The sequence below is a fragment of the Melanostigma gelatinosum genome (assembly GCF_949748355.1).
Source record: "Melanostigma gelatinosum genome assembly, chromosome: 5".
Lineage (NCBI taxonomy): Eukaryota > Metazoa > Chordata > Actinopteri > Perciformes > Zoarcidae > Melanostigma > Melanostigma gelatinosum.
In genome coordinates this window covers 12,646,349-12,661,575 of record NC_136638.1, presented here as the reverse complement: position 1 = coordinate 12,661,575, position 15,227 = coordinate 12,646,349, and the positions used below count along the sequence as shown (strand labels likewise).

Here is a 15,227-nt window from a genome sequence, read left to right as displayed (position 1 = left end):
GGGAGAGTCTCAAATACAAACAAGAGGGGGGAGACAATGTGCAGGAGACAATATGTTCTATCGACGAAGTGAGACTGTATGTTTTGAGATGAGTTACCCTTTAAGTTAATCAATAGTCTGTACATTTTATCTCACCATGTAAATACTGTTTCCAGAAAAAAAATATAATTTAAAGATATTAAGACTCAAGAATACCAGCCATTTCTGATTTCAGTCACTGTTATCTGCTTTAAAGGCGGGATTGAACTGAATCTGTATGCCATTGTGTGGAGGAGTTGTCAGGAGGGTAAATGAAAAGATTGTGGAGTAGCTAATTAAAAAGACTAACGTGTTTGTATTAAATACATATATATATATAAACACATATTCGCGTTAAGAGGAAAATAAACATCCATCAGCATCAGCAATCTACTAAAGGCTGACTGCCCAGTACTCACCTCCCACCAGTCTGAGTCAGTTGTGTTGCCAATAAGATCGAATGAAAAGTAGTCATCAAGTGAGAAGAGAAGCAGAAATAGTTCATTAAAAGTAGTGCATGCTTTTCAGGAGTAAGTGAGTTGAAAATCATTTTTCCAAAAGAAATGATTAATAAACAGTTCAAATCTTTAGCTTAAAGTGATGGATAATCCGAGCTTGACCAAACTGACCTGAACGCGTTGTGTAAAAGAACCATTGTATATCCACTTTTGTTTTGTTACTTAACATCTGCTTTGAAATCAGTTCAAATGAACACGACCAGATGTTGTTGTTGAAGCGACACTTGAGCTCATCGGATTTGGACATGGGGGGGGGGGGGGGGGGGGGGTCAGGCTGGAAAAAAAGGTTGTCAAAGTTAACACGAGCAACAATTGTGAATCTCTAAATGCACCTTCTCATTGATTAAAAAGTGAGATCAACATGATAACAGAGAGCTGAACAGAGCAAATGAGAATTATAGGCTATCGTCAGCTATCTGTCCATATTAACCGGTCAGCTGTCAATCAGATTATCCATAAATCCTTATGGTAATCTCTTGGCTGTTGCATATGAACACGGACTGCTCCCCCCCCCCCACCCCCCCCCCCCCCCCACACTCTGTTGATCCATGTAAATGTGAGCAGCGGTGATTCCAGTCCCCCGGCTCCCGGGGAGATGAGATAGAGCACCGAGGAATCAACATGCTGCAGTTTTGTAATGTTTCCGTGCGGCTGACTCCAGACACCTTAAGTCATGTAAATAATGAATCGGATGATCCCCGCGTGCTGGAGATCGAGGGTACACGCTGATATACGGCTGAGCGAATGAGGCATGCTGACTTTCTCTTACTGTCTCTTTTTTCGCACTCAATATCTCAGCCAAGTCTCTCTCTTCCTTTCCCTCTACCTCCTCCTCCTCTCTCCAATCCAAACTCTAATATTTAACCCCCTGATTTGGTCACCTCTGACTCTGGTGACCTCAACTTTTCTCTACCCACTTATCCATCATCTGTCCATCATGAATGCCTCAAGAGGAGGAGGACACTTGGGGGAAAAGGAGCGCAGTCGATGAATTAAACAGGAGGTGCAGCGAGGAAGGTGGAGTATGTTGGACAAGTGGATGTGGTCCACAGCTGTCTGCAAGGCTGCTCTCTGACCTCGAGGAGATAAGAAAGTTGGGAGACCCTCAGCCTGTGGGGTCCAACAGCCACAGTGGAGAAGAAGAAAAAACAACCTCCATCTCTCGTGCTTCATGAATTATTGAGATATTGGCCTACAGCTTCTAAAATATACAGGAGGATGGTCTGTCTCTCCATTCGGATTTCACATACTCTACCTCGCCCGTCCGTCTATCTTTCCATCATTTTTCTCCTCTCGCTTTTCTACTTCCCTCCCTCCCTCTCTTTCCCTTTTTTCCTCTCCCCCTTCTCATTCAGATTTAGCCTCTTGCGCCAGCGAGACCGTAAATCAGAACACAAACAAAGAAGAAGAAGAAGAAGAAGAAAAAAGAAGAGAGCGGAGCAGAGAAACAGAGAGACAGTTCTGTTATTCAGATCATGAGAGGCTTTTTGTTCCTCACTTGAAGAAGAGCGTCTACCACCAACCAGCTGTCATGCATTTAAAAGTTGTCGGGGATAAATTCACAAGTTACATCAGATGCTTGTAATGTGCACAGCAGTACGCGGGCCCTTGAAATGAGACAGAACTCTGGTCCGTCCATTTATCTTCGTTGCTCTCTTTGTTTTTGTCTTTGTTTTCTTCTAGATGAAACAATTGTCCAAGTCACGCTGCTGCTTACTGTGTTTCTCTTGACATGTCTCTATATATGTGTGTGTGTGTGTGTGTGTGTGTGTGTGATGTGTTTGCTCGTGCGTGATTATATCTAAGGCAGTTGGCTCCAAACGCGCTGCCCAGTGCAGAATCCTAGCCATAAGAAATGAACAGAGGGTAGAAAATAAGACATATGAAAGAAAAGCTGAGCAAAGGAGTGATTCTCTCTCTGGCTGGTGGAGATCTGTATTGTAAGCAGTTTCAGCTGTCAGCACTTCTTTGAGCTACCTCAAAGAGAGGAGGAGGAGGAGGGGACCGGGAAATGTTGTAGTTTTATTTTCCCCCTTTTGAGGGTTCCTGTTTATTTGTACACGCCACTGTTTATTTTCACGGTTCATTTGATATTGTTGTTTTTTTTTGTGTGTGTGGTTTTTCTTCTCAGAGAGACAGACAATGCAGAAGGGATGGTGGTAGAGAGACGTGCAGCACAGTTTCAGTGAAAGAAGAAGTTGTCAGGCTTAAAGCCTTGGGGTGGGGCTAGGGAATATATTGTCAGCCGCCCCCTTTTTTCTGCTTTTCAGGCCTCCGGTGCTCCCATTCCCCCCTTTACTCCTCCGACCCTCCCTCCCTCATTAAGTATTGATGTGGGTAGCCATACTTGCCATCTCAGCCTATTAATAATGCATGGCAGGTGCTGTTGATGTGGTCTCTCACACTGAGATTGAGAGAGGCAGGAATGGCAACACTGTGCTGCATTTATTCACTCTGTGTATGTAATTTATTGACCCTAGGGTCACATTGTGTTTTTTATGCTTTTAAATGTCTGCTCTGTTAAGCACTTTGTGATAGTACTGTCTGTGAAAAGCGCTATATAAATAAAATTCATTCATTCATTCAAATTCATAGTAGCTACAGCAAAACCGCCGTCACACGCCTCTGTAGCAGGGGGTGGAGGGTGGGGGGTGGGGGCTGCGTCTGCCCCGGTGAGTTTATGGCAAGCTGTGACAGCAGCTCGGAGATGGATATACAAGGTAGCATCTTACTCAATAACCCGGAGCTGTTTTTACATTGAAAACTCCCATTGTCATAAACAACTGATGGATGACAGTAGGACGGTGTGCGAGCCTTGTCTGCCACTGCTGTTTTATTAGTTTTATTTGTATCTTGTGATTTATTGAAGTAGCTCATACTGTACTTTCAGTGACAGACAGCTGCTCTTTCTCTAACTTATTTGTCTCTCTCTTTTTTTCTTTCTGCATATGCAGGTTCTTCCTCAAGTTCTTCCTGAAGTGCAACCAGAACTGCCTGAAGAATGCAGGGAACCCTCGAGACATGAGGCGTTTTCAGGTGAGACGCAGCCGCCTGCGTGCGTACAGTGTGTGTTGTAGAGGACAAACACCACATTTCCTGGGACTAGCGTTCATAAGTTTTATACAAAGCACCAGACATGGCGCCAGCATGACCTTCCAGCATTTGTTTCACAGAGAAACAAAGCATTGATAGGGTCTGTCTCACATGAATGCTCGGTGTGCTCGCATCAAAGTTAGCAGTTAGCAGGCAAACATAGTGGAGCAACTGGCAGCCAAAGAGCCAGATATTCCCCTCAGGAGACAGTGGAGACCAAAAGCAGAGCTAAAAGGAGGGTTAATATTGGACACCCACCTAGTGGCCAGAAAAACAACTTGAAATGCATGTTTTAATGTTGCTCTCTGTCTCCTGGATGTATAATAGGCTAAGTTCGCCATATCAACTTTATAAGGCGATTATATATACGTTTTGTGTTCACAACTTGGTTTCTTTGGAGCCAAAAGTCTGTTATTGCAGGTTTAAATAACTCAGCATCACATATATAACAAAAATAGACCAAAAAGTAATCAGAGTTAGTCCAGAACAAAAAGTTAATAAAGCCGAAAAGCCATAAATGCAGTCAAATGTATGAAATAGAACAAGTACAACTTTACTTCTCTGGTACTAATGCTGCATCAGAAAATATTTACTCCCTTAAAACTGTATTAACCACTTTTTAGGAAAATATGAAACATAACATTGGAGGTGTTCTTATGTCAAAATAAAAGTCTGCAATCCACATAAATATAAAAAAAATATAGATCAACAACACAAACACACCATATAGAATTTGCAGGTGTTTATATCAAAGTGAGGCTTATTGTTGTTTCCATCTGTCCTCCCCTGTCTCAGGTGGTTGTGTCGACTACCGTGAGCGTGGAGGGTCACGTCCTGGCCGTCTCCGACAACATGTTTGTGCACAACAACTCCAAACACGGGCGCCGAGCTCGACGACTGGACCCGTCGGAAGGAGCGCCGTCCTACCTGGAACACGGTATTAAAAGCAGGAACAAAAACCCGTGCTCTCTCACCGAGATTTCTTTGTCTTCCTCACTTTCTTTCTTTCTGTTCAACCCCCCTCCCCTCCTCTCCCTCACCCTTTTCCCCTCCCTGTCTGGCTCCGCACTCAACCCCTCTTCTGTCTGCGCTCTATCCCTCTCAAACCTGCTCTCTCGCTGTCTTTCTTATCTCTCTCCTGCTTCCTCCCGGATTCTCACTTTCCTCCCTTGTAGGGTTTCCAACTCGAGCTTAGAGAGGAGAGAGTGGTAGCTAGTGAGTCTCTTGTCTCTCCCTTGTGGCTTGCTCCCCCCAGGTCTCTGCCTCTGGGCCTTCTACTCTGCCTCGCATAAGCACTATGTGTCTTATGAGGTCTGTTCTGCTTAAAGCCAACACTGGCTTTATTTCCTCGGAGACCTGCTTTTATCCTCCAACCCTCCATCACTCCCCATCCCTCAGGTTTACTCCATACACACACAAAAAAACAGCCCACGCACACACATACACACCCCGCATGCACAGCCAAACCCAAACCTTTAATACTTCATAATGACATGTGCACATGATTTAGGAGCCCGCACTGATTCCCAAGTCCCTAATCCAGTTATTTTCTCATTTCGATTTCCCAGACATTGAATAAGAGAAACATATTTTTTTTTGTCTTTGAGGAAAGTCAACCTCAGGGATGATAATGACAAAAAACTAAGAAGGGATTTACATGATGGCCCACAGTAGATTGCATTACGATTGACTGTCATGGTTAAGTATTTCTACTGACCGTTCTCTAGAGGTAAGACGGAGCACTCGTCCCTGCGACTGGTCTCACAGACGATTTGAAAAGTTCACAAAGACGAGACATGTTGGAGGCGTCAGCGAGACTTGGATCTTACACAGAACGGAGAGCACACTCAGTACGCTAACAGATGTTCCCAGTGTCAGAGAGATTTGTTTGGGAATGTCCTCTCCTCTGATTTTCTACTCTCCTGATGACGGCGGTTGGAAGGAGGAACAACAGGAGTAAGAGAGCAAGACAGACAGGGGGGAGATGTAGGCGCAGTGAGAGGAAGGGTTAGAAGTGCATGATAGCATGAAGAGGAGATGAAAAGAGGGAAGGCAGCGGTTTCCTTTTGTTTCTAGTGTGTGTGTGTGTGTTGAGTTTGTGTGGATACACAACTTTTGGGGCCCATTTCAGGCGGTAATAGATGAGCAGTGCACGCAGTTGAACAGATGGCACCGAGGAACACCCCAAAGTATAATCCTATCACATGGATTTGCGTTCCACCATCTGGTTAATCCACACACACACAAACACGCGTGCACATGGAGCGCACATAATATCAGCGGCTGTGAAAAGGTGGCATCTTAGGCCATGATTACGGCCACAGATTGCTGCTTGGTGAACGTTGATCTCTGCAGGCGTATCGGGGGGCTAAATATCATTCCAGCTTGTTGGGGAGGATCAACAGAACAGGGAGTCAGGCAAAGAGCAAAGGCTAGGCTGCGGGGGAAAACGAAAGTCAGCCCAGTCTAAAGTGGATTATGCCGCTTTACAGAATTATAGCATGTCTGACAGGCTGCATATCTGTTAAGGAGAGGAGATTTGGCTTGTATAAACATGTATTCTCCCAATGCTGTTCTTTTCTTCAATCACATCCAGTTATCTCCAAGTCAATAATGCCAACTGAGAAGGTCAAAAAGCACATTGAATACCAGTTATTGAAAATGGGGTTTATTGCTCTTATTTCCTGTACGTTGTCCGATAAGATATAAAGAATATGTTTGAAGAGAAAACATTGAAAGCTTAAAAAAACGCATTACAAGCGTCCAAGCCGGAGCTGAAATGACCCGCTGTGGGCTGCTGCAGATACAGTAGCGACCACAGATATAAGAAGCAGACAGCTGAGCATGAGCTAAGTGTTTGGTTAATGAAGGCGGCGTATTCAGAGGACAGAGCTACTGTTGGCTCTGCTCTGCTCCCCGGTCGCGTGGCCTTTGATCAGACACTCGGCACACCTGACATTTACACGCCTGCACGCTTTGCCACGTGTCATAAAACAAGCGCACCGCCGCTGCCCTCACACACAGGGCAGAGGTGATGTTTAATAACGGGGTGCGTATAATCACTCTGATTAGTATTCCTCGCTCGCCCCCGACCCCTGGGAGAGAGGAGAGAGGTGATGTGTGTGTGTGTGAGAGAAGGTGATGGGAAGAAGAAGAGGGGACTATACATTATGCCAACAGCAAAAACCTTTATAGGCCGTCATTAGGTTGGTTAGCATCTAATCTATTCTGTCTGTGACTCTTGCAGCAACCCCCAGCATCAAAGCCATCAGCCCCAGTGAAGGCTGGACCACAGGGGGCGCTACTGTCATCATCATCGGGGACAACTTCTTTGACGGCCTGCAGGTCATCTTTGGAACCATGCTGGTCTGGAGTGAGGTAAGTCACCACCTGGTCATCGGTGTGGTTGTGTGTGTGTGTGTGTGTGTGTGTGTGTGTGTGGAGGCCGTTCTAGTGTAAACCGATGGCTCCCAACCTTTTCGGCTTGATTCCCATTGAAAACGAGGCAATGTCTGTTTGGACCCCTTGTCGCATGAGTTGTTAGCAGTTTTAAAATGCTTCGCTTCTCAGATAGTTTCATTAGGAGGCTTTTACGAGGTCTAAAGAGGTGAAACTATGCAGTATTTCAAATGGAAAAAAACGTTGGCGAAAAGGGTCTGCTGTAAACTCGTGCTAAATCGACTCGTGATAACAGTTGATCAACAGAATATTTCAAGTAAAATGCCATTCAGATAACATCTGCTGGTTTGAGCTTCAGAAGATTTTCCTCTTTAATGTGTTTCGCCTCAATTTAAATTGGGTCCGTTTCAGTTCAGGTGACAATACAAAATGCTAAATAGATAATTATTCATGACAATGATCATTAATTGCAGCCCCACTGCAAACGAATAACAGCCTGCTTTCTCATTTCTCTCTGTAGCCGATTTTATTTTTGTCACATCTCTTTTCAGCTCCACACCCTTTCTTCAAGTATGTTAGTATCTGCCTTCTTGCAATATGTGCTCACCGTACAGTATGACTCTCTTTGTACGGAGCGTCTGCCACACGACTAAAATGTAAATGTAGTGTATGTGTGAAATTGAAGGTCAGTGAGCGGCGCAGCTCAACAGCTTTGTCTTTAGTCAAGGAATAATTCTATAAAAAGCTCCTATATTATCTAGCTGAGAGGTGAGTGGGGCCAGACAATGGTGGAATGAAAGCGTAGCTAAGTGAGCAATGAAAGGGACAGTTAGAACAACACGCACATGCACATACACGATAGCTGCTGGCAGAGGCATTGATAGCTTTTGAGCGCCGCTAGCTTTGAGTGCTAGTTGACTGTAGCGTGCCGAAAACGAGCACTCAGCGAGGTCTCATCTGTGTTTTGTCTTGTTACCGTTTCCCTTCAAAGGCCCTTCAGCATACACACACAAAGACATACACACAGACATACGTTGCAAGCAGGCCCATCAACCACACTAAGTGAGCCTGTTTAAGACACAATGTTGCTTTAATGTGGCTAACGGCAGCTAGGCAACCGCGGCTGACAGAGACAGAGACATGGGCAACAGAGCATATAATATACGTTTGCTTATACTGCGCAATAGATGTATGCAGAGGAAGGTGTGTTTTATTCATAAACAGATAACTGCTTTTGAACCCCTCTTACAGAGTCCATGTCAGCACTGATAACCATCCTAAGCCTCACAGTGACATTGCCTCGGGCTACGAGGCCACCTGAGGGCTTTAGCGCTAACACATCATTTTCAGGCTGATTATACAAAGAGAGAAAGTCAAAAGCTGCAAAAGGAGAGGTCTGAGGCGAGCCGAGAATCGTCCCCTGAGCACATGTTATGATATGAAGTTTCATTGCATTAATCTTCATGCCCTCTCTGCCCCCTCCCCCGCAGCTGATCACCCCCCACGCCATTCGTGTGCAAACTCCACCCAGACACATCCCCGGGGTGGTGGAGGTCACGCTGTCCTACAAATCCAAACAGTTCTGCAAAGGCACACCTGGACGCTTCATCTACACAGGTACGACGCACTAACACTTACTAATGACACTAATTAACAGAGCTAGTGTCGCCCCAATCGACCTATCTGCTGGCTTTTCTCGTGCAATTTTCTCCTGGATTCTCTCATTTTCTACAGCGACAACTTGCCCTTTGAAGAATGTCAATAAAAACTATAATCACATAAAAAGAAACTTCATATGTTGTATTAGGACTGTTTATTTGCAATATCTGCTAAAAGTAACCTGCTGCAGTCTATAAACATTCATTCGTCATTTTCTCGACGCCGCTTCCGGAGAAATATGTGCATGCTAAACAATTTAAAATTGAGTAACACGACTCAATAATTCAGCGCAAAAGCCTTCTGTTCTGGCGGGGGAAAGTGTTTACCCTCTTTTATGAAGCAGGTGAAGGTCGGGAGGAGGTTTAACCTTTTGATTAGTGGGATTATTGAGATTTAACCCTGTCAAAGGCGTGACTCACAAAGGAAGAGGTCCATGAGGAGAATGTGTTTGTTTGTTTTTTGACGGTGAGTGCAAGGGGCATGAATAGCTTGAGTGTTACATCGGAGCCAACCGGTGCAGAGTTACAGCCGTGCAGTGAAAAGAGCGGCAGAGAGAGTGAAAGTGAAGCGGTGATTAACCAATGCGAGGCCGCAGGTCCCCGGGGAGGTTGTGAATCACATAAATCTGTCTGTAATCTCAACCACTGATAGACTTAGGCCGTAAGCCCCGGCTGTGAATTGCCTACATTTGACAAAATCGCAATTGAAAGAGAGCGTGTGCGTCACATCGCCGCCGTGTATTTTCTGCATCTCGTGCGTGTCCTAATTACTGGACAGAATCCATGTCGGTGCGTCATAGTTAGTATTTGTATACTTATGGGAAAGGCTACGATAGGCCACCTGTGTTTGTTTGTACGTGTGTGTGTGTGTCCTTGGAGTATATTCACACACACACACACACACACACACACACACGTGCACATTGACAAGTAACTGCATTACTAAGACAGAGGGCAGATGGGTGGGCAGCCTTTGCCATGCCAGAGCTGTCCAACAGCCCGCACTCTGCCAAACACATAGAGCTGTGTGTGTATGTAAGTGTGTGTAGATGTACACATGTGTGTGTGTGTGTGTGTGTGTGTGCATCCTTTTAATGTGCCAGACATGTGGGAACCGTATGCATAAACGCTCTATCTCTTCCCAGCCCTCCACTCTTTCCCCTTGTCACATTCACTTATTCAAAACTTGCTTCTTTGGATGAATTCATCCTCTCTCTCTCTCTCTCTCTCTCTCTCGGCTTCCATGGAGGCACATAGAAAAATCTCAACAGGTGAGGGGTAGCAAGAGGTCATCCAGTGGGAGTTGAACACACACTGTGCTGCCTGCTTGCCAAGCACTGGCACCTTCACAGTGATACAGTCAACCGTGTCGAAGGCACAGATCCCAGTTCCACTCTTCACACACTTCACTTCAGCCACTGCTGTGCACCCTCAGTGGGTATTTGTACCTCTCCCTCAGCTCCTCTATCTGCCCCTTTTTGGCGTTTCACGTTCCCAGAGCGAGGAAGAACCTTCTCACGTTTTGGGCTCTTCAATGAGAGGCAGAGAGCAACGAAGGGGATGAGCGGAGAATTTGGAGCATTAAAAAAAAAAAAAGGCAATTGATGAGAGTGGAGAGAGGTGGATGAGAAAGGAAAGAGAGGCGAAGGATGGGAGAGAGGGATGGAGGATTACCATGGGCCATGTTGCCCTCCTGGGTCTGTTTGGCACCAGTTTGAGCCCAGTTGCCAGTGGGTACTAATCATGGAAGATTGGCAGCACTGCGTGGCAGCTGGCAGCTAGCGTGCACACACACACATCAACACAGCTCCACACTCACAGACATGCATATACTCATATATTGCATGTGCACGCACGATCACACACACACACACACACACACACATGCGCACGCTGAATTACATTGGGGACAGCTGGCATTGCTAATCAACTTCAGCTGAGGAGAGGAAAGCGAGCAGCTCACAGACCTAATTAAGTCAACACATAACCAATACTGCTGCTACCGCTACTTTGCAAACACACACACACACACACACACACACACACACACACACACACACACACACACACACACACATAACCCATCTATAGGTTTACCCTCCTCCACCCTCCTCTGCCTGATCATTGATACTCTACAACCAGCCGGCGCTCAATGCAAAACATTTCCGCCATAGTTCAGGACAGAGGAGACAAGTAGCGGACTTTTGGTGCAGAGGATATTCGGAGAGAAGCTATTACAGTAATGTGTCCTCTGCCGTCTCTAAGGACTCCTCTGCCATTAGACTTCAGAAAGCTCCAATTAGACTCATCAAAGGCAATTAAGCTCTCCACTGATAAGAATAAAATAATGTTTTTTTCTTTTTTTTTATTCTCTGCTCTTCCTCTGTCTTTTCATCCCCTTATCCCCCTTCTGTTCCTCTCTCTCTGCCCTCTGCCTTACCCACCTCTGGGGCTGAGAGCTCTCCCTAATCTCCCTCTCCCTCCCTCCCTCCCTCCCTCCCTCTCTCTCTCTCTCTCTCTCTCTCATTATCAGGTCATTGCCCCCCACCCCCCTCTCTCCCCCATCTCTCCTGTACAAATGCGTCTCCATGTTTGGTTGTGTATCACCTTTTACTGGATTGATGTCCTTTGTAACATTCATCAGAGATGCTCTCCCTTTTCTTTTCCCCATGCAATATAGAGTGATAATACTCTCTGCCACCAGGGTTAGGGTGTGTGCTTGTGTGTGTGTGTGTGACACAGGGATACTGGCCATAGATTGGGGGAGTTGATGAATCACCCTTGTCGTTCAAAAGGCAATCCCTCCCTCCTCAGTATGCAGCCTTGTCTGCTTAGTGCTTCCACTACAGCTTCTGCTGATATTAAAAGGCTCTGCCGGCTCACATTAAGGTCGGCACCGTGCGCACCAACACGCATCCGCACACGCGCTCGCACAAACATTAGGGGTGGTTTTTCAGCACTGAGTGCAGATTATGTGTGTAGGAAACATCACTCAGGTGCCGTGAGGAGGAGCAGCAAAAAGTGAGGTAAAAGACAAAAGTCAAGAGCAGAATTTAAACCCGCCGGGATGCTGCTGAAATCTCTCTTCGTCTCTTTTCCGCCTGCCTCTGTGCTCGAAATTAGTTTTAGGAGTGGTGGAAGGACTGTCAGTTGTCTGTCATTCTATTCACTGCAGACACTGGAGTGAAACACAGATGATGCCGCAGTAAGTGTTGTAATCATGAGCATCCTCTGTAAAGTTTAGATTTGTTTTAGCCTTGAATTAAGCCGTTCCACGTAGTGATGAAATCTGCTGGTAGCACACTGAAAAAAAGAACTGACAAAAGATTTTGCTCAGATGGTGCCTGAGTACTTACAAAGAAGTAAAATATCTGATGCTGATTGATGTCATGATGTTGCTGCAATTTGCAGAATCGGTGACAAAGTCTGTTGTTAACATATACCCACAGATATATTCTACGTTCATATGCACATGTGCATACACCTCCACACGGGCACAAGCACATTCACACATTACACACACAAATGCAGCATGTAGTCATCTGGCAATAAAAGTGGGGTGCAGCCACGGTGCTGGTCAATTACTCGTCTTGCTCCTATTTGTGAATGCTGTCTTTTATTGAGCTTGGGTGGAGGCCTGCTGTTGATTAAAACGGCTGGTCTCCAGCTGGAGACGGGGGGCCAGCTGAGATAGCTGCACACATTCACGTTTACTGCACACAGTCTTAACGGTGAGGAAATTCACACCTCTATTTGAGATTGAGATTAATTTTCTGCACCATGTGGCTTGTCTTCCCTCTTTAGCGCGCTCCGTTCTTATTATAGGAGCATCTGGTCCATGATGATGATGTAAATGTATTTCGAACGAAGATTATTTTACACCCCGCCGAAATGAGCGGCGTTCACCGGGGAAATGATTTCTTGTGTTTTTCTTATATCTTAATTCAAGCGCACACTTTTCCCTCCAGATTCCCAGAATCTGCATTCTCCCAGTGAGATGCCGTGCTGTCAGGTATTGTTAACTGTCATCATGCACTTTTTGCAACGGATAATCAGAGCTTAGGTTGTAGTAGCATCCACACCTCCATTGATTTGTAGAATCTCTTAGTGTCCCCCCTTCCTCCTCCTTCCCTCCTTCCCTCCTTCCCTCCTTCCCTCCGTCCTCTCCTCCCTCTCCTTCTTCCACAGCCTCAACCTCTCCCTTCCTTTAGGAGCAAAAAGCTCTCCTCATCTGTTTTCTGTGTATGAATTTCCAGCCATGCATTAGTCTCCCTGACATGTTCAAGCGATGCTTTATTTAGCTTGTCGGATTCTGCAAATAAATGCAATCTCGCGGTTTGTGGAAAAATGGATAAAAATTAGATTGTAAGGTATTGATCTGGATTGTGAGTAGTCGGTGGGGGTATTGTGTATATAAAGGTGTGTGTGTGTGTGTGTGTGTGTGGCGGTGATGGGGGGGAGGCAGCTCTCATCTGTGTGAGGGTGGGGTGGCGAGGGGGAGAAATGAAGCCGTAATTCAGGGCTATTGAACCCCCTGCCACTGGCGGCATCGATCGCAAGGCAGCGCTTATGAGATCACACCTGAGCACTGGAGACTGCAGAGGGGAGGGAGGGAGAGAGGGAGGGAGGGAGAGGGGAGACGAAGGAGCGGATAGTGAGAAGGAGAGAGAGAAACAGAGGCTTGTGATATGATCAGCTCCTTACCCACTGTCTGAGGGCCTGTTAAGGTGTTAACATCAAGCCTCAGAGCCAATTACCTAACCCTGCAAACAGTACCCGCTCACACACAGTGCTGTGAGTCAGGAGGAGAAGGAGACAGGGCGACTGGACACTTACTGTAGTTTCCCCTCCTCCTCCTCCCTTGGGTTTCCAGGAAGACTCCACCGTGCTGACCTCTCAATTCCCCCCCAACCACCTCCTACTCTTTGCACCCCAACCCCCCCCCCCCCCCTTCCTCTCGTATTCCTCCCCTGAAGCTCATACGTCCAACACCCCTCCACCCTCTCCTCCTCCTCCCCCACCCCCTCACCCCTTCATACACACTCCCCCTGCGGCTCTGTGGGTTATTATAGTGAAATATGAAGCGGTGTGGATTCTAGGCTTCATGAAATTTCCATGAGCATTGATCTGATCTGATGTGGGTGATTGCTAGGTGAATCCCTTCAGTCCAGGGCTGTTGCTCATCTATTCATTTATTTATGGCAGTTATGTTTTACTGGCTTTGATTTGCTCTTCTGGAGAGCGACAGCTAAGGATTATAAATATACCTGTATAGGAGAGTGTGCTTTGAATCCTGGAGCGTATACCGGCACGACACTCCATTTTCGAGGCAGGAGAGGTTATTTTTCTTCCAGCGCTAATTCCTGTTGGGAAATGTGAGATATTGAGCAGAGATATAAGAGCATAAAATGCCGAGATAATCCCCAAAGAGACACAGCCAGGTAGTTAGTGGTGCGCATTGTCCCCCACAAACGCTGGTTTATGGTCCTTGAAAATGAGCAGAGACGATATCACTTCTTCTGTCAATTACCAAAATTGTCTCTTTATTTGTAATAGGGGGTATCTGTGTACGTCTTTGGGTTTTTTTCATGCTATTGTTCACTCGTGGCTCATTTGGCACATTGTGGAGAACTGATAAAAAATTCATCATAAAAACAAAAGCCTTTGAGACGAAAGAGAGGATGTTGTCGGGAACAATCCTCTCCTCAGACTGCGGGCCTAATCCAGGGCAAATCCTCCTTAAGGCTTTAGCGAGATCAGAGAACAGGGAAGTCATGTAAAATATTTGTCCTCAGAAATAATTCGTACTTTATTTGTTGCATGTGATCATCTCATTGTTTTGGCTTATTTTATCAGCGGACCAGCTGGCCTGTAATGCGTGTCATTCTTCAGAAGTTGAGCCTGCCTCTGGCGCCTCTACTTTTTCCCCTCTGTTGTGCCTTTGCTTCTAGCTATTCACCTTTCCTTTCTCTCACTCTTATGGATTACTGGAACGGTCCGCTGGGAGAGCTGTCCAAATGTGTCTGTGTTGCCAAAACAGAGCACCACCGATCCTCTCTCCCTTTGCTCTCTTTTGGTCTGTGTGTTTCCAGCGAGCGGCTCAGGAGGAGCCATGGTGAAGTCACTCGAGGTCCAGCAGGACAGCTTGTACTCATAGCCTCTAGGGGCCTTTTTTCTGGGGGCCGCCTAGTCAGCCTGGCTGCTCAGATGTGAGGCGAGCAGGGCATCAGCCCTCAGGAAACATCCAAGCTGCGACCCACAGGGGAAACAGACGGACGGCACAGACACATACAGGCAGTCTACACGCACAATGGCTCCCTTCCTTTCTGTTTTTACAGTTCAAACACACATGTTGAAGCCACAAACTGTACAGAAGCAGCATCTTATCGGCTGTAGCCCAGAAAAAGAAGGCAAGACTGTCATCCATGTATGTGCATTGACTCCTTAGGCAACTAACAAGAGACAGGAGAGAGAGAGAGAGAGTACATTAGGAATGAATTATGTGGAGAGAGCACTTATCCTACAATCCTCCTCTGAAGTG

The 15,227-nt window shown here is 46.1% G+C and overlaps 1 protein-coding gene across 3 annotated transcripts in view; it reads left to right on the top strand.

The window, feature by feature from the left end:
• LOC306777329 (transcription factor COE1) overlaps positions 1 to 15,227 on the top strand; it is a 53,411-nt gene that overhangs the window by 25,720 nt on the left and 12,464 nt on the right. For all 3 annotated transcript variants that reach the window (XM_079268399.1, XM_079268398.1, XM_079268400.1), the window contains exons 7-10: positions 3,491 to 3,572; positions 4,425 to 4,566; positions 6,877 to 7,007; positions 8,519 to 8,645. In XM_079268399.1, the coding sequence (XP_079124525.1) occupies positions 3,491 to 3,572; positions 4,425 to 4,566; positions 6,877 to 7,007; positions 8,519 to 8,645 (482 nt within the window). The remainder of the gene's footprint in view (positions 1 to 3,490; positions 3,573 to 4,424; positions 4,567 to 6,876; positions 7,008 to 8,518; positions 8,646 to 15,227) is intronic.